This window comes from Mustelus asterias, chromosome 19, assembly GCF_964213995.1.
Source record: "Mustelus asterias chromosome 19, sMusAst1.hap1.1, whole genome shotgun sequence".
NCBI classification, from domain to species: domain Eukaryota; kingdom Metazoa; phylum Chordata; class Chondrichthyes; order Carcharhiniformes; family Triakidae; genus Mustelus; species Mustelus asterias.
In genome coordinates this window covers 30,118,393-30,143,654 of record NC_135819.1, presented here as the reverse complement: position 1 = coordinate 30,143,654, position 25,262 = coordinate 30,118,393, and the positions used below count along the sequence as shown (strand labels likewise).

The 25,262-nt window shown below is 43.6% G+C and overlaps 1 protein-coding gene across 1 annotated transcript in view; it reads left to right on the top strand.

The window, feature by feature from the left end:
- The window catches only part of LOC144507846 (diphosphoinositol polyphosphate phosphohydrolase 2-like), a 77,346-nt gene that overhangs the window by 28,765 nt on the left and 23,319 nt on the right, over positions 1-25,262 (top strand). Inside the window, exon 2 of the mRNA XM_078235241.1 lies at positions 15,538-15,648. Within this exon, the coding sequence (XP_078091367.1) occupies positions 15,538-15,648 (111 nt within the window). The remainder of the gene's footprint in view (positions 1-15,537; positions 15,649-25,262) is intronic.

Genomic DNA, 25,262 nt, shown 5'->3' with positions numbered 1-25,262 from the left:
CTTAAATGTTGAGAATACCTGCCTCCACCACCCTCTCAAGCAGCATGTTCCTTCAGGGTGAAAAAATCTTTCCTCTGATCTACCTTAAACCTATGCCCTCTGGCCCTATCTTTGCCTCATAATTTTGTATACCTCTCCCTCCTCTGCTCTAGGGTAAACAAACCCAGTCTCCTGGCATAGCTGAAACTTTCCATCCCAGGCAACATCCTGGTGAATCTCCTCTGCATTACCAGTACTATCATATCCTTCAAATGGTGTGGCAATTAGAAATGCATGCAATATTTCATCTGTGGCCTTACCAATGTTTCATAAAGTTGTACCAAGACCTCTTTGCTCCTGCATTCTATGTCCCAGCTTATGAAGGCAAGCATTCCTTATGCCTTCTACCTATACTGCCACCTTCGAGGATCTATGGACTTGTACACCAAGCTCCCTGTGTGTTCCTCAATATTCCCGAGGGACCTACCATTTATTGTCTATATCCTACCCTTATTAGACATCCCCAAAATACATCACCTCTCATGTCAGGATTAAATTCCATCTGCCTTGCTCTACCCAATTTGCCAGCTGATCAATATCCATGTGTAGCTGAAGATTTATCCTCCTCACTATCAACAACACCAATTTCGTATCATTGTAAACTTATTAATTATACTTTCTACATTCACATCGAAGTCATTAATGTGTATATCAAACAACAGGGGTCCAAGCACTGATCCCTCTGGTACACCACTGGTCACAGGCTTTCAATTACAAAAGCAGCCCTCCACCTTTTACCTCCTGTTAACAAGCCAATCTTGGATTCCATGGGCTCTAACCTTTTTGGACTAGCCTTCTATATGGGACTTTGTCAAAGGCCTTACCCACATCAACTGTGCTATGCATCAATATGTTTATATACCTTTTCAAAAATAATAAATTAGGTTTTCCAGATGTCAATTAATCCTGTCCCTCGGATTTTTTCCAATTTCCCTACCACTGACAGATTACTGGCTTATAATTACCTGACTGACCCTGTTGCCATTCTTGAATAAGGACATTGAACTGTGTCTAAAGACTGATTTATGCACACTTGAGCTATACTGAATAGAATGTTCTCCTAAAGAATTGCCTGCTTTTTCTTATTGAAATGTGTTGCTTCTGTTACAATATGGCTACTGTCATTTGCCCTAAACCTGAGCAGGAAGTGATTTTGTCTTGCGCCTGAATAGCATAAATTTGGTTTTTGTGTACACATACTAGCTTCCAAAAATAGCTTCGTTTTGAAGAGAGTATTAAGTGAAGTAGCACAAACTTCAATGTTTTGACAAGATTTCCAGTATGTTTTCACTATTATAAATGTACACGTTTATATTTAGCACAGACTACTAACTGTTCAACAGTCAGCGCTCTAGTTCTCCACCCCTCCCCCTGCATTTCTGTGGGCTGGTTTGATGATCAGCATTGTTCCAGTAAAGGTCTCGGCACCTATCCAACCAACTGCCCTCCATTTTTATTGGTATACCTTAAGGTTTTTGAGAAACCATTTTTTAATTCATTAAACTACCAGTAGAGACCTTCATAATTACTGCTGCCAACTTGTGATGGGCAAGCTACCTACTTCAGTTCCTGAAAGCACACAACACATCCCTATAGTAGGTCTTTAGTCTAAAGTCAGATTCTTTAGCATGCATCTTTTTGGACTAGCCTCTGTAGGATTTTGGAAAAAGTGCCTATCCTATCTGCTGTCGAAACACACTTCATTTGCAAAATTTGTATCTCTACTATCTAGGTAATTAGGCAATTGAAACCCAAGTCGACATCCTGTCAGCACCTCCAGAGGCTGTGATTCAGTCAGTTTATTAATGACTGTTTTAGTCACAAGTCAACAGTGGGATCTTTAAGTTAATTAGTTCAGGCAGCCCAGCAGGGGATTTCTCTGCTCTTTGTTCTGCATTTCTCTGTGATCATGTATCTTTTCATGACACGAGGGGCTGAGAATTTTTCTGATACCACAGTGATTGTAGTTAGCAACAGCTCCGCACTCCTCGCACATTTCTTTTCCCATCAAGTGAATAGTTGGGAAACAAAAGGACCCAAGTCCAAGTGTGGTGAATAAGATCTGAACAATTGCAAGCCCCACCCCAAACTACTACTACTCCGCAAAAGAGAGCCTGGCTTTCTTGATATCAAACGAACAAATAATGCTTGCATGTTCTGGAGTAAAACATTGGATGGGAAATTGTATTCTTCCATTCATACCTGTAAAGGGGAGGATGTCTTTTTCAAAATTGCAGGAACTGACCTGTACAGAATAAATTTCTTGCTTGAATTATTTGTGCTCCAAGCCTTGAGTACTACCATATAGCATGGCATTTGCAACTGCTAAATATAATGGGTGTCTTACCACCACCAGCAGTCCAGAGAATCCAATTGCGCACTAACCATGGGTGAGATTGATTCAGCATAGATGGGGAAATGGTGCAGTGGTGGGAAATCACCCTGCATGTTCTACTCTTGCTGCTAATTAAAGAGGGCCATGATGTCAGCGGTCACGGGCATTCGGCCTCTGACATTCGGGTAAGCGTTCTCCAAGGCGGCCTTCGCGACACACGACGGCGCAGAGTCGCTGAGCAGAAACTGATAGCCAAGTTCCGCACACACGAGGACGGCCTCAACCGGGATATTGGGTTCATGGCACACTATTTGTAACCCCCACAGAGTTTCACTGGCTGCCTTGTCTGGAGACAATACACATCTTTTTAGCCTGTCTTGATGCTCTCTCCACTCACGTTGTTTTGTTTCTTAAAGACTTGATTAGTTGTAAGTATTCGCATTCCAACCATTATTCATGTAAATTGAGTCTGTGTCTTTATATGCTCTGTTTGTGAACAGAATTCCCACTCACCTGAAGAAGGGGCTTGCAGCTCCGAAAGCTTGTGTGGCTTTTGCTACCAAATAAACCTGTTGGACTTTAACCTGGTGTTGTTAAACTTCTTACTGAATTAAAGAGGGGCCATGTATGTTGGTGTTTTCAAGTTGAGCCAGAAAGTGGCATCATGATGCTGCCACGTGTTGTGAAGTTGAGTAATTGTAGATTTAGAAGTAGAATGTTAGAATTTGGTGTTTGTGAAATTCTAAAACATTGTAAAATGCGAAGAGGTGAAATAATTGCATGGTCCCTTTAAAAGGTGGTGCTTTTTCTGTGCTTAGTTGAAAAAATGCAGGTGCATATTGCGTCCCAGCATGAAACATTTGTATTGGAAGACCAAGCAGCAGGCTTGGAAACAGGCTTTTGAATTTGGCCAATCAATTTAAATCAGGCACTTGGATACCTATTAGATTTGAATTTGATGGTTTTGGCAACCTAGAACCAGTCGCATTGTAGGGGACATTTGTATGTCATTGGTATAAAAGGAAAAAGATAGTGGGACAAAAGGAGAGAGCGCCTGCCAGAGTAACAGCCTCACCCATGTCTTCAAGAAAGCTCTGTCTCCATAGCGAAGGTACTAAAGAAGACAAGTTCCTGACACAAGAATCAACAGAAAAAGCCCAGAATATTCCAGACGACACCAAACCTGGTTGTAATTTTAGGGAGTGACTAAAATTCTATTTTAAGTGGGAATTGTATTTATCTAAACATTAGAATCGTGTTTTTTCTGTTGGTTAATAGTTAACTTGTTCACTGTTAAATTGTTGTGCACTTTTTTTACAGATTGAGGTGACGCACTGAGTGGTTAGGTGTTAGTTCTCGGGGGAATCCACCTCTGTTTCATAACACGTGCATGACTTCCATGGTTAACATGCATATTTTCCCAAATGAGACATCAAGGACTGCTACCAAATGCCTCCTAGTTGGATGTTTTGGGGCAGTTTAGGAAGGCCAGGAAGCCAGCTCCCTTCCTCTGTTTAGGAAAAGCTGTGTGTGGACTAGTCTGTCTGAAATCTATTTGTAGAAGTTTGGGGAAACTGATGCAGGCCACTTGAGGACAACAATGAACTTATCCCTCTAATAACTGACTTTAATTGTCTAATTTTGCTTTGGATTTACTATAAAGTTTATTACATTTGTAAAATGGTTTTAACAATTGTCTTGAGCTTTGGGGGAGGGGGGAAACATTGCTGGATGTCTGGCTATGATTGGGTGAGTAAGTGTAGAACCAAGTGACTTGACACGAGAGGAGTGATATTTGGATAACTATGTTGGTGGCATAGGTTGAGGACAGATGTGCCACAACCATCACATTTGGCGAGGGCCATTTTGGTGTTGTAATGGGCAAAAGCCTGTTGAGTAAAGCCGTGTCAACCTGTGAGGTAGAACTACAAGAGGCCCTGGAGGAAATCATCATAGAAATCATAGAAACCCTACAGTGCAGGAGGTGGCCATTCGGCCCATTGAGTCTGCACCGACCACAATCCCACCCTGGCCCTACCCCCACATATTGACCTGCTAATCCCTCTAACCTACGTATCTTGGGACTCTAAGGGGCAATTTTTTTTTTTTTAACTGGCCAATCAACTTAACCCGCACATCTTTGGACTGTGGGAGGAAACTGGAGCACCCGGAGGAAACCCACGCAGACACGAGGAGAATGTGCAAACTCCACACAGACGGTGACCCGAGCTGGGAATCGAACCCTGGAGCTGTGAAGCAGCAGTGCTAACCACCGCGCTACCGTGCCGCCCACGGTAGCGCAGTAGGAAGAAAGCTAGATTGCAATCTCTTATTATTTTTAAGAAAACCATTCCTTTTGGTATGACTGAGGTGCACTCTGGTCAGATGTTGGGTTTTTTTTAACATGAGCATCTGAAAAACATTGTTGGAATTCTTTGTGTTATGCTTGTGTAAAGTGTTTCTGTGTAACACATGACATTCCTCAGGCACATGTGGATTGAAAAGCTGGCTGCTGCCTATAAACAGCGATACTATTTTTGTGCATCTTCTGACGCATACACTACAGTGGCACAGCTGGTGCAATTAATACTGGCTTGCCATAGGTTGCATTCTATTTCTGTGTTAAACATTGCTGACTTGGTTTTCAATGCATGTTGATGGGAGTTTGGCAAATGAGCACTGGAAAGCTGACAATTGTTCATGAATGCCATGGTTGAATTTTTCCCCTCGTGGATTGTTGGCCAAGTATTAAGGGGTCAAATTTATGAAGTAGTCATAGTTTGAGGGTTAAGGTTATAGCCACAGTTTCCATCACCTCCCCTCCCATATTTGAAGATATGCTACCAGTAACTAGTTGAAGAATTTGTTAATGACACTTGGCTTTACATTTCACTATCAGATTATTCCATTCCTCTGGAGGCTATCAAAACCCATTGAGTGTTAAACCTTATAGGGGAGTTGTTTTGTTGGTGTTTTCTCTTCCAGTATCTGACTTGAATTGGGCATTTCTGTGAGCCTGTATTATGGCCCAACATCGGATTCCAGTTTTGGAAATCTTGCAAAATTTAACGCCCAGCGTAGTAAAGGAATAGATAGAATCATGTTGTTGCAGTGTGAAATATTCCATTTGTAAATACCCTAAAGTAGGTGAGGGGTTGTAAAATGTTGGTGTCCAGCATGGCTTGTGTGGGAACAATAGAGTTTAAAGACACCAATAACGTCTAAACTTATCAGTTGCTTCATTTCAAAACTCTGGAACCCTGGCAAGATGTGTCGGGTAATGTTTCTCAGGAATACACTAACATTTGAGGGATTGATTTTTCTCCTGGTTGCTCTTTTGGAATTGCATTGATGATCCTACCTACCTAATACAACTATAGTTCCAGCTAGATTAAAACTAAATGGTTTTTCCTCGAGTATTGTATTCTTCTATCCAATCAATACGGTCTGTCTGAGGCTCTGATATCCTCTGACGATGCACCAGAGATGTACACAGGCAATGGCCTGTGGCTTGGGTGTTTGGATGTGAGATGTGTTTTCTGGCTATTCTAATTAAATTGTTGGTTGATAGTCTCATGCATGTTAATTATTTCTGACTCTTAATGTACGATCAATGTTTGTCTATCAGTAATAAGACTTTTGCCTCTTAGTGTTACAGCATGAAGAGGCCCTTCGGCCCATGCCTTCAGCAGCCATTAAGTACCTACCTATTCTAATTCCATTTTCCAGAACCTGGTATATCGCCTTGTATGCAATTGCATTTCAAATGCTCATCTAAATACATCTATCTTGTGAGGGTTCCTGCCTCTACCACCCTTTCAGGCAGTTGAGTTCCAGATTCCTACTGCCATCTGGGTGAAGTTTTTTTTTCCCCTCATCTCCTATAAACCTTCGGCCCCTTAACTTAAATCTATGCCCCCTGGTTATTGACCCTTCCTACTAAAGGGGAAAGTTCCTTCCTATCCACCTGATCTAGGCTCCTCCATTTTATACACCTCAACCAGGTTCCCATCCATCTTCTCTGTTCCAAGGAAAACAACCCCAGCCTAACCAGTTTCACTTGATAGCAGAAATGCTCCAGCCCAGGCAACATCCTGGTGAATCTCCTCTGCACCTCCCCAATTGCAATCATTGTTGGCAAACAGAAATGCATACAGTACTCCTGCTGTGGTCTAACCAGCTATGTACAGCTCCATCATAACCTCCCTGCTGCCTTGGTTAATGAAGGCAGGTATTCCATATGCCTTAACCATCTTGTTTACCTGTCCTGCTGTCTTCAGACATCTATGGATGTTTATGCCTAGGTACCTCTGATCCTCTGTGCGTTCTAGGTCCTGACCATTCATGTGTTTTGCACTGCCTTGTTAGCCCTTTCGAAATGCACTGCCTCAGACACTTCAGGGTTAAATTCCGCTGCCTATCTATCAAATACATAAGACATGACTCCCTTTGACAAAACCATCCTTGACTAATCCTAGCCTCCCCAAGTGGAGATTAATTCTGTCCCTCAAGTTTCCAATAGTCTCCCTACTACTGAAGTTAGATTCACTGGCCTGTAATCGGAGAAAATGTGAACATCTCTTGTATATTTTATGCAGTTGGACATGAACATTTTACATTAAAAATGTTCAAACGTAGAATGATTTGATTTATTATTGTCACATGTATTCATATACAGTGAAAAGTATTGTTTCTTGCATGCCATATAGAAAGCATACTGTACATGGGGAAGAAAAAGAGTGCAGAATGTAGTGTTACAGTCATAGCTAGAGTGTAGAGAAAGATCAACTTAATGCAAGGTAAGTCCATTCAAAAGTCTGGCAACAGGGAAGAAGCTGTTCTCGAGTCAGACTTCTCTATCTTTTTCCCGGTGGAAGAGTGTGTGTCCGGGGTGCGTGGGGTCCTTAATTATGCTGGTTGCTTTGTTGAGGCAGTGGAAAGTGTAGACAGAGGATGGGAGGCTGGTTTGCGTGATGGACTGGGTTTCATTCACGACCCTTTGTAGTTTCTTGTAGTCTTGGACAGAGCAGGAGACATACCAAGCTGTGATGCAACCAGAAAGAATGCTTTCTGTAGAAGTTGGTGAGAGTTGTAGCGGACATACCAAATTTCCTTAGTCTTCTGAGAAAGTAGAGGCCTTGGTGGGCTTTCTTAACTATAGAGTCAGCACGGGGGGGACCAGGACAGGTTGGTGATCTGGACACCTAAAAACTTGAAGCTCTCGACTATTTCTACTTCATCCCCATTGAGGTAGACAGGTGCATGCCCTCCACTAAACTTCCTGAAGTTGATGACTATTTAATTTGATTTTAATGACTCTTTAATTTAAGATGCAAAATTCAGTAAGACTTGAGCCAAAATCCCCTGTGCAGGACTGGTGATATGATAAAGGGCTCTTGCAATGGTGATGGCAGCAGCAGTCTGATGCAAGCTTAGAATCTGCCCATCGAATAACCTTTGCATTTCAGGCATTGCTTCTCCACAGCTCATGATGATTTGTGATCCAGATTAATATGGTAACAGTAAAGTACATACATCTCCATTAGAGAAGAGACTACAATTATCAATACAGCACCATAGGAGGAAGCAGAAGTGATATTAGACAGGATTAAAAATTATGAGATATTTGAGGTTGGCAGTTTGCATCTTAGAATACTGAGAGAAGGGTAGAAATTGCAGAGGCTTGGGCCACAGTTTTCAAATCGTCTTTGGTTGTGCCAGAGGCCTGGGGATGGAGCATTTGCATTTTTACTCCATTTTTAAAAGTTACAAAGCCAATGTTCAATGGACTGGGCAAACCCAAATATATTCATTGCTTCCTCCAAAAACCAAATTCAAATTGAATTCAATTTGTGGGCCCCACGAGACAAACAAAATCAAAGCTGATGACATGAGACATTGCATCCCATCTTGAGCTTGATCTGACTTTTGAATCATTGTGTTTCCTTTTAATGAGCAGAATCCACCCTACAATTTGCAGATCTTGGATACATTAATCTAGGACAACGTTAACTGTTATTTGGAGAAGTAGGAGCTAATTTAAGCCAGTATGGATTTGTTAATAGCATCGTGTCTGACTATCTCAAGTGTTGGTATTAGGATATGTTAATAAACATTAATGACCTGTGAACTTGTATTCGGCACAATTTTGAAGTTTGGAGATGATGTAAAACTTAAAGTGGCATGGGATTTTTTTACATCCACCTGAGCCGACAGGGGACCTTGATTTAGCATCTCTGAAAGACCGTGTAGTACTCCTAAGCACTGCATTGGAGTGCTATCCTCTATTCATGTGCCCAAGCCCTGGAATGGGACTCGAACACAGAACCTTGTGACTGTGCTACCAACTGAACCATGGCTGACAGTACACCTAGTGTGGGAAGACTAGAAAAGCTGGAGTTATTCAGGGAAGGTTAAAAAAACAATGTGAAACTTTCAGTGGTAAAAGGTTGGCACTGAGGACACTGTGAACGTAATTAGTAAGAGAACCTGGGAGATATGTGGGAACATTTTTCTTATTCCTGAAGTTGTGATCTGGAGTGCACGGCCTTCAAACCTTTTGGAAGCAGTTTCAGTAGTAGTTTGAAAAGAGATTGCATGAAATACTTGAAGGGGAATCATTTACAGGGTATTGAGGAAAGAGTAGGGGGGAGGTACTAAATGGATAGTTCTGCTAAAGAGCAGGCACATGTGGAATGGACTCGATGGCCCATCGATCAATCTGAGGAATAAGTACTGTCCTGATATTTGACTGGTTATTTACCATTATCTGTTTTGATGTGAGCTTTACCTCTGGGTTCAAATTACTCTTCCTATATTCCTATAAAACGGGTATGCCTTTTTAAAAAAAAAAATTATTAGTCACAAATAAGGCATACATTAACACTGCAATTAAGTTGTTGTGAAATTCCCCTAGTCGCCACACTCCGATGCCTGTTCAGGTCAATGCACTTAACTAGCACGTCTTTCAGACTGTGTGGGAGGCAACTGGAGGAAACCCACACAGACACCGGGAGAATGTGCAAACTCCACACAGTGACCCAAGCTGGGAATCAAACCCAGATCCCTGGCGCTGCAGCAGCAGTGCTAAGCACTACTGTGCCACCTTTGCAAGGTATTTCAACACATATTTTGCTTTGATTCAAACACAAGATCCTGACCGGGTGGATATGGAAAGGATGTTTCCACTTGTGGGAGACTCTCAAACTCAGGCTCAACGTTTAAAAATGAGCCACTCATTTAGGACCAAAGTGACAGAGCATTTTGAGAGTTGTGAAACTTCAAAATTCTCTTCCTCAAAATGTAGTTGCGGTCAAGTCTTTGAATATGTTTAAGGCAGAAGTGGCTAGATCCTTGATAAGCAAGAGTTAAAGGTTTATCAGGGGTAGGGTAGGCAGGAATGTGAAGTTGAGGTTAAAATTAGCTCAGTCATAATCTTATTGAATGAAGCAGGCTCGAATGGCCGAGTGGCCGTCGTCTGTATGTTTGTATGCTGACTTTCATTTTACAATGTTCTGTTTCACTTTCCTGCCAAGAAAATGATCTCTTAAGTTTGCCCTCATTATTTTTCTCCCTGCCTTTCTCTCTGCCCCAACACTCCAACCATAGATATTCTAGAATTTTGCATAATTTAATAGTTGAGTTTAATATTTTAATTTCGCTCCACAGCCACTGTGATTTTTGCCTCTAAGAATTGGGTTGGCCCTCTATTCTGCACTGCTATTGGCTGATAAATCCTATATTCATCGTTAGCATATCAAAGACGAGCCCTTGCAAACATCATGGAACTGCAATACAAGGTCTCATTTCAGACTTGATGATTGGCACACAATCTTTCATCCAACATTTTTCTTCCTGAACTCCTTTATCCAGGACCATGTCTTGTTCACCACCTCATGCCTATCTTTGCTGACCATTCATTTCAAAATCTTGGCACTGGTTTTTAAATCCCTCTTATGGCTTTCCAGAAACCTTGCGTCCCAGCTTTGAGTCCACACTTTTGTGCCAGCTGCCGACCAAGTCTACTCCATCAATGGAACAACCTTCAGCTGCAATATCACACCAGTGTATTTTAGAATTCTCCTCTTGAACACATCTGTCATGCTAAATCTGTCCATTTCCAAATATTTTCTCAAACTCAATTTCTAGTTGTATTCAGCCCTTGCTTTCCCAACTCCCCCCTCAAATTTTGCATTGTCCAGTTTCACACTTTTTGCAAAGCACCTTGAGATATTTCAGTTAGTAATGCTGTGTAAATTGTTACTGCAGAGTAATTATTGGGAGAGGGAATTAGGCTGTCACTACAATTGTAACAAATGAGTATATCCATTTGCACAGTGGTTAGCACTGTGCTTCACAACGCCAGGGACCTGGGTTCAATTCCCAGCTTGGGTCACTCTGTGTGGAGTCTGCATGTTCTCCCCATGTCTGCATGGATTTTCTCCAGGTGCTCTGGTTTCCTCCCACAGACCAAGATATGCTGGTTAGGTGCATTGGCCATGCTAAATTCTCCCTCAGAGTGTACCCGAACAGGCACTGGAGTGTGGTGACCAGAGGATTTTCACAGTAGCTTCATTGCAGTATTAATGTAAGCCTACTTGTGACATGAATAAATGAACTCAAAAGGAAAAAATTAAAGACAATTCTGCAAAGTTTAGCAGTAGTGTCAAATGAGTTTGAGGAGTTATGAAGTGGTCTCCTATCTTGTGTATTTTTTTTTGCCTCCACTGTGGGTGGTGTCAGTGTTCACTGATGGGCTCATTAGTGCTGCAGTTGCAAGGCTTTTCAGCTGATGTGAACATGAAGCCAATAATTGTTTGTAAGTGTACTTAATCTCTGGTAAAACTGAGTGTGTGTTACTGGTGCAGTATCTTGTAATGCATTAAGCATTCTGTGGTTAGGTATACAAGGCTCCCTATGTTCTTGCAACATGTCCTGCCTCAACTCCAGAAGAGCTGTGTGTACCAGTGCACTTTTTTTTCTTTCATGTCTGCTACCCGTGTGCCTCTCCAGATCCGGAATTTGGTAAAGACAGTCTCCTTCCCCCTCTTTTTTTTTTTGTTTTCCCCCTGGTGTTCCTCCACCAGTGAATGATGGACATGCAGCAAATAAGTTGATTTCAGGTGGGGTGACTTCATGCACTTCACTGCAAAAGGCTGAAGAAGATGATCCTTGAGAGGCAAGTGCCACACATGAAGCTACCAATTGACTGGTCTGTTGTAGCCTCTACTTACTGTGGTGGTACACACCTGCCCACCGGAGACATTGGTGTTTTCCTCTGCACTAGTGACTGCCAGATGTATTAATCAATGGCCATCATGTCACATGTGCCCAAATGGGGCTTTGGGCATCCCACCAGACAGCTGGTTATGGCTACCTCATCATCCAGAAAGTCCTTAGCTATGAGACTGTCTTCCATCCTGCAAACATGTCTGAACTAATGGAGCCTCTGTTTGAGTGCCAACAAGCTTGGGGGCTCTTCTGCATTCCTGTTTTTTTTTGTCCTGGCAGTGCATACCCATGATCTGCCAGAGACAGCAAAGATGGAAATTGAGCTTTTCTTGCTGATTGTCAGTCATCCATGTTGAAACTAGGTGATGAGAATGCAGGCCTTATAAACAAACTTCCATCCTTGACCCCTCTGTGCTACTAACTAATTCTAACTTCATCTGCACTAGACTCCAGAATCCCCACTGTAAGAGGAGGCCATTCAGCCCATTGAGTCTGCACCGACCCTCTGAAATAGCACCATACCTAGGCCCCATTTCCTGCCCTAGCTCCACCGTGGCCAATCCACCTAATCTGCATATCTTTGAACTGTTTAAAGTTTATTAATGTCACAAGTAGGCTTGCATAATACTGCAGTGAAGTTAATTCCCCTAGTCACCATACTCCGGCACCTGTTCGGGTCAACATACCCAACAGCTGTAGGAGGAAACTGGAGCACGTGGAGGAAACCCACGTAGACAGGGAGAATGTGCAGACAGTGACCCAAGCCTGGTCCCCGGCACGGAGGCAGCAATGCTAACACTGTGCCACACAAGAAGCCAGGGCACACTAAGGGAAACCCACACAAACATGGAGAATATGCCAACTCCATACAGTCACCCAAGGCTGGAATTGAACCTGGGTCCCTGGTGCTGAGAGGTAGCAACATTAACCACCGTGTCACCATGTTGCCCAACAATCTGGGCTGAATTGAAATGATCAAAATTTGTGTAATTTGCATTCATTATGTGCCTCCGCCTTAAAGCTTTTCGTTTCATGTGCTGGATAACTGAGTGCAACTTGCTTGCAAATTTAGGATCAGTTGCAAGCTTGTGCTGGGACACAATAGTTCGCAGAATCGCAATACTACAGTGCAGAAGAGGCCCTTTGGCCCATCAAGTCTGCACTGATGTGTGAAAGGTCCTGCCTGACCTGCCCACCTGATCCCACTTACCAGCACTTTGCCCATAGCCATGAATGTTATGACATGCTAAGCACTTGTCCAGGAACTTTTTAAAGACGTGAGGAATTCCACCTCCTCCACCCTCCCAGGCAGTTTATTCTAGCCCATCTCAAGCCTCTGGGTACTTTTTCCCCAAATCCTCTCACCCCTCACTTTTAATTTGTGTCATCTCATAATTGACTCTTCAACTGAGAGGAATAGACATTCCCCCCCCCCCCATAATACGGCAACCAGAACTGCACACAAACACTTCAGGTATTGCCTCACCAAAATACTATACATGTCTGTGACCTCTGCTTTTGTAATCTATACACCAATTGATGAAGGCGAGTATGCCATATGCCTTTTTCACCACCCTATTAACTTGCCTTTCTGCCTTCAGAGATCTATGGGTAAACACACCAAGGTCCCTTTTGTTCTTCGGAACTTCCCAGTGTCAGACCTTTCATGATATACTTTGGAATCACTCACATTTTTCGGGGTTAAATTACATCTGCCACTTATCTGCCCACTTGACCATCTCGTCTACATCTTCCTGCAACCCAAAACACTCAACCTTGTCGTTAACCACCCGGGTAACCTTACTGATCCTACCTCCACAGTGTCATCTATGTCATTTATATAAATGACGAACAATAGAGGGCCCAGCACGGATCCCTGTGGTATGCCACTGGCCTCCAGTCACTGAAGCAACCGTCTTTACCACCCTCTGTCTCCTACAGTTAAGCCAATTATGAATCCACCATGTGCATTTGCCTTAAGTCTCCCATGTGGGGTTTTGCCAGAAGATTTGCTGAAATCCATGTAAACTACATCAACAGCACTACCCTCAGCCGCACACTTGGTTACATGCTCAAAAAATTCAATCAAATTTGTTAGGCATGTCCTCCCTTGACAAAACCATGCTAACTATCTCTGATCAAACCTTGCCTCTCCAAATGGAGATGGATTCTCTCCTTCAGAATCTTTTCCAGTAGTTTCCCAACAACAGACATGAGACTCACTGGTCTGTAGTTCCATGGCTTGTCTCTACAACCTTTCTTAAATAGTGGGACCAGATTAGCTGTTCTCCAGTCCTCCGGCACCTCACCAGTGGCCTGAGAGGAATTAAAAATTTGGGTCAGAGCCCCTGCAATTTCCTCCCTCGCCTTCCACAACAATCTGGGACGCAATTCATTTGGACCAGGAGATTTGTCCACTCAAGTCTGCCAATACCTTGTCACCCCCTATGGCAATTTGTTCTAGGACCTCATTCTCTCTCCGAGTACCATAACTACTGCCTCATTCTCGTGGGTGAAGACAGATGTGAAATACTCGGTTAATGCCCAATGTCCTCTGCCTCCACCCACAAATTTCCCCCTTGGTCCCTAATGGGCCCTACTCTTTCCCGGGTTATCCTCTCCCATATGCTTTTGAATATTTTTAGGATTTTCCCTACTTTTACCAGCCAGAGCTTTCTCATATCCCCTCTTTGCTCTCCTAATTTCTTAAGCTCCATCCTGCACTTTCTCTACTCCACTAATGTTCCGCAGACTTACTCCCCTTATACTTGCTTAAAGCCTCTCTCTTTTTCCTTTCTCATTGTATTCTGAAAGAACCATGGATGACCAGAGACAAAGGGTTTGTTACATCTTCCTATTATCCTAGAAGGAACATGTTGGGCCTGTACCCTCCCTGCTTCATCAATGTCCCCCACTGCTCTTCTGCATCTTTCCCCATGAGTAACTTGTTTCAGTCTACCCTGGCCAGATCCTGCCTTATTTTGTTAAAAACTACTTTTTCCCCCAATCCAAAACCTTTTTCTGCAACTTCTCTATTTCTTTGTCCATAACACATATTTTGAATTGAACCATGTTGTGGTTACTGTCACCCAAATGCTCCTCCACCAACACATCAACCACATGTCTGGCTTCATTCCCCAGAATTGGGTCCAACACTGCACCATCCCTTGTTGGATCCTCTACACATTGACCTAAAGTTTTCCTGTATACATTTTGAGAATGCTACTCCATCTAAGCCCTTAACATGATGGCTATCCCAATTAATGTTGGGAAAGTTGAAATCGCCCAATATTTTACATATTATTTTATTTTACATCTGTGAATTGTGCACATATTTGACCTTCAATTTCCTGCTGACTATCTGGCTGTCTATAATAAACACCTAGCAACATAGCTGTCCCTTTTTTTTTTATTAAGCTCTACCCACAAAGCTTGCCCCCTCCAAGACATCCATACTGCAGTAACTGCCGCCTCCTCTTTTTTTACCCCCTTCTCTGACTTGCCTGAAGATTCTATATCCTGGGATGTTGAGCTGCCAATCCTGCCCCTCAGTCAACCAAATCAGTGCCTATTATATCATAGTTACACGTGTCAATCCTCGCCCTTAACTCATCTGTTTTACCCTTGATACTCCTGGCATTAAAGAAGAGACCCTCCAGCCTTGTCTTACTCCCTTGAAACTTACTACCGCTGTATTCCCTCTGATCTGATTGCTTTTCTATGTTATACTGTGTCCTTATTCTGCTAACAGTCTGGGTTCCCTCCCCCCGCCAAACTAGTTTAGAAATGGCATCAAGTGTATGTTTAAACTCTGCACTCAATTTATTTGTGCTTTTGGAGTAACCAGAATTCTGAAAAGAGCCCTTTGTGTAGAGGACTGTAACTTGTAACTGAGCATGTGGTTAAAATTGTTGTTTTTTCCTTCCTCCCAGGTGCTTCTAGTCAGTAGTAGTCGTCATCCAGACCAATGGATTGTGCCAGGTGGAGGGATGGAGCCTGATGAGGAGCCAGGTAGTGCAGCAGTGAGGGAAGTTTATGAAGAGGTTGGTACATAATCCCATAAATTACCACTTTTATCTCACATTACCACTTGCTACTTTCCTTGGTAAACCTCCCTTTTTTAATCTACACTTTGAAAACACATTATGATGCTAACACTTTGGCTGCTTGTATTATTGCAACATATCCTCCTGTGTTCTACATGTTTTGTCTCTACAAGCTAAAATGTACAGCAATAATCCACCCCTTTTTTAAAAATGAGCTGTAAATTGGCCATGTTATATTTGTAGATTTATTCCCCTGTTCCTCTATCTATCTGATTAGTGGCTGTGATGGGTTTATGTTGTATTTCATTACCCACCAGATAAGCCTCGCCAGCCAGTTATTTTTGTCTTTCTCTGATTACTTTGACAAGTTCTTGACGACTGTCCGAATGGGTGCCATGGCTGAGTTGAGCTTTTGATTAATCCATTGAATAATTCAAAACCCAATGCCGAAACTGAATGGAGATCTTTAAATTTGCTGCTGGTATGCTTCAGTCTGGGCCTTGAGTTCTCTGTCCAGTGAAATCTGTCAGCTGTCCATCCAGCCTGCCCCACACAGCAAATTCAAAATCCTATCTTTCAGCAGATGCCATTCTGAGGGTTACAGGAGTGAAAGCTACCAGAGGAACATAGGATGCTCTCCCCCTTTTTGAGAGAGAGCTGACTGATGGAGATTCAACCTGAGGGTCACCACACCTCAGGCCAGGGGCAAGGTTGAGAAGGTGGGGCTCTCCCGAATAACCTCAGCTGGTATGGGAATTGAACACTGTTCACATCACTCCATGTCCCAAACCAGCCATTCAACCAACTTCGCTAAACAGACCCCAAAAGTACGTGATATTTGTTTGCTAAAATCTTTCTGCGGCGCATTCCACCCATAGCACCAATGTTTGTATTAATCCCAACACATTCAGTGTTAACTTTTGTGAGGGTAACTAGTAAATGTATACTATGCATTGGGTTGAATTATTTCTGTGCTGAGCTAGGAGCTCCTGTCTTTCCTACCACAGTGGAGCTTTTGGAAGCTAATGAGGCAATTTAAGTTTCTTGGTGTGGGAAACTACTCTGTGGTGCAACAGTGACTTAGCATTGTTTCAACTTTGGGCACTTTTGCTTCTTAGAATTAGAAACTTGTAAGTTTGCTTGAGATCTACTGCAGAATTTCTGTTACACACTTCTCCAATTTTCTGCAAAAGGTATCTGATCTCCAAAAGAAGTATTTTACAACTTGTATAAATTTGCCAGATAAAATCTTAAACTCCAAGTGTGAATTATAAGTTGAATGTGCAAAATTCAGAAGCAAATAGCTGCTGTTACCTCCATGTTTGAAAGGAATGAGGAAGATATGCATCACTAATTTGTGATTATGCAAGTTTCAAAATCCTGAGGATAGAAGGTCAAAAAACTGAGGGAGGCAAGGAGTGTCTTTGATTAGAGAGAATGAGTAGGAGAGGGTGCAAGCTTAGTATTGGGAGGAAGAATGTGTACTTGCAGACTTTGAAGGATCAATTTAGACAGGAGCATTGGCCATTGTTTTAGTATTAAAATGCAATGGCTGTTAGAGATTGACGGCATGTGTTGTGGAAGAGACAAGATGTACTGATGACAAATTGGTGAAAAGTACTGTATTCCTTAGAATTTGCAGCACAGAAACACACCATTTCAATCCAACTGCTCTGTTGCCCCATATGGACCTCTGCCCTATTTACTTCATTATTTCATCTTGCCCTATTGGCATATCCAAAGATGTGCGGGATAGGTTGATTGGCCATGCTAAAATTGCCCCTTAGTGTCCTGAGATGCTTAGGTTAGAGGGATTAGTGGGTAGAATATGTAGGGATATGGGGGTAGGGCCTGGGATTGTGGTCTGTGAAGACTTGATGGGCCGAATGGCCTCTTTCTGTACTGTAGGGTTTCTATGATCCCTACTCCTCCCTTCAGTGCATCTAACTCTACCTTTTAAATACTATTCACCTCAGCTGCACACTGAGTTCCACTCTGGGTGAAGAAGATAAATTGCTACCAAAGTGCAAGTCCCAATTAAAAATGCATGGTTTCTGGTATTGTAACCATCCAATTCGTCGGTGTTTGGAGGAATGCACCACTTTTGCTTGGGTTGATAATCTAGCAATTTCAATCTGACAATTGAAGTGCCTCAGCAGTTGAAATGCTTACTGTAATTTAACACCAGATCAAAGGACCTGCCACCTTTTTCTATGTGTCTGTTATCAGTTTGTATAGTCAGTTATAATTGGATATAAGGAAGCTTTGAGATGAGGATCTGTTTTGCTGGCCAGCATCCTGATTTGGAACTGTATTGCTGTATGTTCACTGTTGCTGGATCACAATCTACAAGATGTACGGCAGCAACTCACCAAGGCTGCTTTAACCGCATCTCAAAAACCTGCAAACACTCCGAGCTAGAAGGGCAAGGGCAGCATAGGAACACCACTTGCAACTTCCCCTCCAAGCCAACTTGGAACCAAATCTCTCCATTCCTTCACTGTCACTGGATAAAAATCCTGGAGCTCCCTCCCTCAACAGTGCATACACCGCATGAACTGCAGTGGTTCATGAAGGCAGCTCCACTTCACCTTCTTGTAGGCAATTATTGATGGATACTAAATGCTGGTCTAACCAGTGACTCTTGGATCCCAGAACTCTCTGCATACCTCAATGGTAAAAGGTCCTGGAAATAGCAAACTGGTTTCCTAAATACTTGAAGTCAAATTTTAGTCTATTAGGTAGAAAGAAGATTTATTTGTATATTGCCTTTCATGACTTCAGAGTCTCAAAGCATCTGACCTAGGAAATGTAGCAGCCAAATTGTGCAAACGTCAGTGTGATCGTGACTGGGTGGCATTAATAATATTAACCAAGCCACCAAGGAGAATTTCCCTGTTTGTCAAAATAGTAGTCATGATGTGGAGATGCCAGCGTTGGACTGGGGTAAACACAGTAATAAGTCTCACAATACCAGGTTAAAGTCCAACAGGTTTATTTGGCAGCTTTCGGAGCGCTGCCCCTTCGGGTGAGTGAAGAGTTAGTTGTGTTCACAAACAGGGTATATAAAGATGCAAACTCAATTTACAAAATAACGGTTGGAATGTGAGTCTTTACAGGTAATCAAGTCTTAAAGATACAGACAATGTGAGTGGAGAAAGTGTTAAGCACAGGTTAAAGAGATGTGTATTGTCTCCAGACAGGACAGTTAGTGAGATTTTGCAAGTCGTGGGGGTTACAGACAGTGTGACATGAACCCAAGATCCCGGTTGAGGCCGTCGTCATGTGTGCGGAACTTGGCTATCAGTCTCTGCTCAGCGACCCTGCACTGTCGTGTGTCGTGAAGGCCGCCTTGGTGAATGCTTACCTGAAGATCAGAGGCCGAATGCCCGTGACTGCTGAAGTGTTCCCCAACAGGAAGAGAACACTCCTGCCTGGTGATTGTCAAGCATTGTTCATCTGTTGTTGTAGCGTCTGCATGGTCTCCCCAATGCACCATTCCTCGGGACATCCTTTCCTGCAGCATATCAGGTAGACAATGTTGGCCGAGTTGCAAGTGTATGTACCGTGTACCTGGTGGATGGTGTTCTCACATGAAATGATGGCATCCGTGTTGATGATCCGGCACGTCTTCCAGAGGTTGCTGTGGCAGGGTTGTGTGGTGTTGTGGTCACTGTTCTCCTGAAGATAGGTAGTTTGCTGTGGACAATGGTCTGTTTGAGGTTGTGCGGTTGTTTGAAGGCAAGAAGTGGGGGTGTGGGGATGGCCTTGGCGAGATGTTCGTCGTCTTCAATGACATGTTGAAGGCGCTGGAGAAGATGTCATAGCTTCTCTGCTCTGGGGAAGTACTGGATGATGAAGGGTACTCTGTCTGCCGTGTCCCCTGTTTGTCTTCTGAGGAGGTCGGTGCGGCTTTTCACTGTGGTGCGTCAGAACTGTCAATTGATGACTCGAGCGCCATATCCTGTTCTTATGAGGGCATCTTTCAGTGTCTGGAGGTATCTGTTGCGATCCTCCTCATCTGAGCAGATCCTGTGTATACGGAGGGCTTGTCCGTAGGGGATGGCTTCTTTAACGTGTTTAGGGTGGAAGCTGGAGAAGTGGAGCATCGTGAGGTTATCCATGGGCGAGCGGTACAGTGAAGTGCTGAGGTGACTGTCCTTAATGGAGATGCGTGTGTCCAAGAATGCAACCGATTCCGGAGAGTAGTCCATGGTGAGTCTGATGGTGGGATGGAACTTGTTGATGTCGACATATAATTGTTTCAGTGATTGTTCACCATGAGGCCAAAGGAAGAAAATGTCATCGATGTATCTAGTGTATAGCATCGGTTGAAGGTCCTGTGCGGTGAAGAGGTCTTGTTCGAACCTATGCATGAAGATGTTGGCATATTGAGGTGCGAATTTGGTCCCCATGGCTGTTCCATGTGTCTGGATGAAGAACTGATTGTTGAAGGTGAAGACATTGTGGTCCAGGATGAAGCGGATGAGTTGTAAAATTGCATCTGGAGATTGGCAGTTGTTGGCGCTGAGTACTGAGGCAATTGCAGCAATGCTATCATCGTGGGGGATGCTGGTGTAGAGTGCCGAGACATCCATTATGACGAGGAGTGCTCCTGGTTCAACTGCTCCATGTGTGCTGAGTTTCTGTAGGAAGTCCGTAGTGTCGCGACAAAAGCTGGGGGTTCTTTGTACAATGGGTTTCAGGATGCCCTCGACGTAGCCGGAGAGGTTCTCTCACAGGGTCCCATTGCCTGATATGATGGGACGGCCGGGTGTATTTGCCTTGTGTATCTTCGGGAGGCAGTAGAGATCGCCAATGCGGGGAGTACATGGGATGAGAGCACGGAGGGTGCTCTGAAGGTCCGGATCAAATGTCTTGATCAGTCGGAGTTGACGGGTGTGTTCTTTGGTCGGATCTGCGGGTAACCATCTGTAGTGTTCCTCGTTGTTCAGTTGTCAGTACGCCTCTTTGCAGTAATCCGTTCTGTTCAGTATGACGATAGCCCCTCCTTTGCTGGTTTGATGACAATGTTGCAGTTGGTCTTGAGAGCGTGGATGGCATTGTGTTGCGCTTGGGTGATGTTCAGGGCTGTCTTGAGTGCGGCTGATGAATCTGGCACTGACGCACTTCCTGACGGTTTGGGCATACATGTCAAGTCGAGGGCAGCAGCCTTCTGGAGGAGTCCAATTCGACTCTTTCCTCTTCGGTTGCTGCACCGTGGATCTGTCGGCTGTTCCGGTCTCATTGCTCGTTGTTGGCTCTTGGGATTTGAAGAAGAACTCCCGTAGCCTCATTCGCCTGATGAATTCCTCTGTCTGCTGCGAGACTGATGGGGTCTATTTTGGTGGTGGGGCAGAAATTGAGCCCTCGGCTGAGAACTTCGATTTCATTTGGTTGAAGTGTGTAGTCCGACAAGTTGACAATGGACTTCCTGCAGTGCTACTGTTTTCTACTGTGGTACCGGGGGAGGCTTGGTGCTGCTGGTGGTGATGCCAAGTTTTGGTGTGCATGTAGATGGCGTAATTCCTTCGTCTCGTCTGCTTGGCAGAGTTTCGCAGCTGGTCTGCGTCCTGAGCACAAGTTGAGAATATGGACTCTATTTTGGTTTCCAGGATGCGGTGTTTGCTGTAGAGGTGGTTGAGAAGTGCGACAACCCTGCCACAGCAACCTCTGCAAGACGTGCCGGATCATCGACACGGATGCCACCATCTCACGTGAGAACACCATCCACCAGGTACATGGTACATACTCTTGCAACTCGGCCAACGTTGTCTACCTGATACGCTGCAGGAAAGGATGTCCCGAGGCATGGTACATTGGGGAGACTATGCAGCCACTACGACAACGGATGAATGAACACCGCTCGACAATCATCAGGCAAGAGTGTTCTCTTCCTGTTGAGGAACACTTCAGTGGTCACGAGCATTCTGCCTTTGATCTTCGGGTAAGCGTTCTCTAAGGCGGCCTTCACGACACACAACACAGTCGCTGAGCAGAGACTAATAGCCAAGTTCTGCACACGTGAGGATGACCTCAACCGGGATCTTGGGTTCATGTCACACTATCTGAAACCCCCACGACTTGCCTGGGCTTGCAAAATCTCACTAACTGTCCTGTCTGGAGCCAATACACATCTCCTTAACCTGTGCTTAACGCTTTCTCCACTCACATTGTCTGTACCTTTAAGACTTGATTACCTGTAAAGACTCTCATTCCAATCATTATTTTGTAAATGGAGTGCGTCTTTATATGCCCTGTTTGTGAACTGAAATTCCACACGTCTGACGAAGGAGCAGCGCTCCGAAAGCTAGTGGCTTTTGCTGCCAAATAAACCTGTTGGATTGTAACCTGGTGTTGTGAGACTTCTTACTGTGTCAAAATAGTGTCTTGGGATCTCTTGGTGCCACCTAGGAGGTCTCTGTTTAACACTTCATCTGAAGGAAGCAGTTTTCAGTGCTGCTCTGGTCAGTAAACGAGAAGGAAGGTTACTTGAACTCACCAAGAATAGTGTCCTTTTTTAAATAAAGGAAGTTAGATTTAATAGAATTGAGTTTCCAAGAGTAAAATAGATGAGTTAAATGTGAAAGAGTTTTAACTTTGAGGTATTGAGAGGGTGGGTGATTTAAAGGAGCTTGGGAGAGCAACATAGACTGCAGAAGAAACAAGACATTCTGAGTTGGAAAATGGACACGAGAACAAAAGAGGTGAAACTCTGGTTTCAGGGAAGAATGATGTGGAGATGCCGGCGTTGGACTGGGGTAAATACAGTAAGAAGTTTAACAACACCAGGTTAAAGTCCAACAGGTTTATTTGGTAGCAAAAGCCACACAAGCTTTCGAGGCTCTGAGCCCCTTCTTCAGGTGAGTGGGAATTCTGTTCACAAACAGAACTTATAAAGACACAGACTCAATTTACATGAATAATGGTTGGAATGCGAATACTTACAACTAATCCAGTCTTTAAGAAACAAAACAATGGGAGTGGAGAGAGCATCAAGACAGGCTAAAAAGATGTGTATTGTCTCCAGACAAGACAGCCAGTGAAACTCTGCAGGTCCACGCAACTGTGGGAGTTACAAATAGTGTGACATAAACCCGGAGCGGAGAAGCTACGGCATCTCCTCCGGAGCCTTCAACATGTCATTGATGAAGACGAACATCTCGCCAAGGCCATCCCCACACCCCCACTTCTTGCCTTCAAACAACCGCACAACCTCAAACAGACCATTGTCCGCAGCAAACTACCCAGCCTTCAGGAGAACAGTGACCAAGACACCACACAACCCTGCCACAGCAACCTCTGCAAGACGTGCCGGATCATCGACACAGATGCCATCATCTCACGTGAGAACACCATCCACCAGGTACACGGTACATACTCTTGCAACTCGGCCAACGTTGTCTACCTGATACGCTGCAAGAAAGGATGTCCCGAGGCATGGTACATTGGGGAAACTATGCAGACGCTGCGACAACGGATGAATGAACACCGCTCGACAATCACCAGGCAAGACTGTTCTCTTCCTGTTGGGGAGCACTTCAGCAGTCACGGGCATTCGGCCTCTGATATTCGGGTAAGCGTTCTCCAAGGCGGCCTTCGCGACACACGACAGCGCAGAGTCGCTGAGCAGAAACTGATAGCCAAGTTCCGCACACACAAGGACGGCCTCAACCGGGATATTGGGTTTATGTCACACTATTTGTAACTCCCACAGTTGCGTGGACCTGCAGAGTTTCACTGGCTGTCTTGTCTGGAGACAATACACATCTTTTTAGCCTGTCTTGATGCTCTCTCCACTCCCATTGTTTTGTTTCTTAAAGACTGGATTAGTTGTAAGTATTCGCATTCCAACCATTATTCATGTAAATTGAGTCTGTGTCTTTATAAGTTCTGTTTGTGAACAGAATTCCCACTCACCTGAAGAAGGGGCTCAGAGCCTCGAAAGCTTGTGTGGCTTTTGCTACCAAATAAACCTGTTGGACTTTAACCTGGTGTTGTTAAACTTCTTTCAGGGAAGAAATCAAGCTTGATACCAGATGACTGGAGATGGAAATGAACAAATCCAGTTTTGAAACAAGAACACAGTATGTTAGAGAATAGGAGCAGCATATATTTAACAGAGCATTTGGATGTTCTCCTAGGAGTAATAATGGGTAAATGGCTGCCTTTCCAAATTTTATGATGGCAGATTCCATGTGATTGCCAAGTTAACCTCCAGGCCTCAAAGTGACAAGATATTTACCCTAACCCTATCTGTGACACACTGGTAATGCTACTGTGCTGGAGTATTCACAAGCTGGGACAGCTTCAAAGCAGAGTGATACCTAGACATTCTAGGTCCCTGAAGATTGGACTGTAAAACTGAATTGGACTGCAGGTCCCCCAAACAGTTCTAACCTATTTAGGCAGCAGTGGAGCAGAAGCCAAAAGGATATATGGAGTGGGCAATGGAGAAAAATGTTCATGATTGCAAGTGATACTGATTTTGAACAAATTGGCTAGTAATCGCTGTAGCATAAAAACACCCCTCTGACTTTGTAAATTGTGGCAAGGCAGTTGACCACATTCTTTGTTTTGCCCTCTACCATCGTCCTGTTTGATTGACGGCAGTTAAGTAGACTTGATTACTTGTAGAACTGGATTCCTGTTTACAGTCATACTGTTTATAGTGCAGAGTAGTTTCAACAACAGGACGGTGGTAATGGCAATGTCAATATGGCCACCACCCTCTTAATGAGTCACTGGTCCATGGGTGGCAACTTTAGGGTGGTGACTTAATAACTTTAAAACTGTTCCACGTATGAAGGCCAGAGCCTCTTTCTCACCAGGGGTGCATTGACCCGAAGATGGTAGTCATAGATTTTTACTGTGTACAGAAGGCAGAACTAAAACTTTTTAGCTACAAAAAGTGGTTTGGCTCCAAATTATCACCAAAATCAAACATTCAGCGCTCTCATTTTCAGTGGATTGTAATGTAGCTCAGCAGTCTCTGATTCCACTCTCTCTGATCCTTCCCATTTAAGACTAGGGAAATTGTGCTGTGGTGTTGGAATTAGCTTTTGTCTAATTTCATCTGGATAGTGATGCAGATTAACACTGGTGCAAAGCAGTTTGGTTTAATCAGCAGAGTCACAAAGGTGGGTTTAAAGCAAGCCTATAAAAGCGGCTCTGTTGGTACAGCGTAGTAGAATGTAACCCTGAATTCTGGGAAGGTTATGATGAAATGAAAACACGAGGGATGCAAGAAAGTCAGTAAGAAACCCTTTGGTATATCCTCGATCGATGCTTATCAAAACAAAATATAATGCAACAAAAATACAAACCTTCACATATATCTGACAAATGTGTTTACACAATAGTGGGTGTATTTTGATAATCATCTGTTCAGTTGACACAACATTTTAGCTGCATCAAACAGTTCTGTAATTTTATGCTGGGCACAGCAAATCCAAGAGGACTATTCTGGTGGTGGAGTTTACAGGACGCAGCACTTGCTTAGGCCTGACACCATGTGTACAGGATTTCACTGTGTATTTGAGCTATTTGAAATGGTAGCAGAATATATTTGTTAGATAATGATGATGCACAATTTGTTTTGTATGAAATGT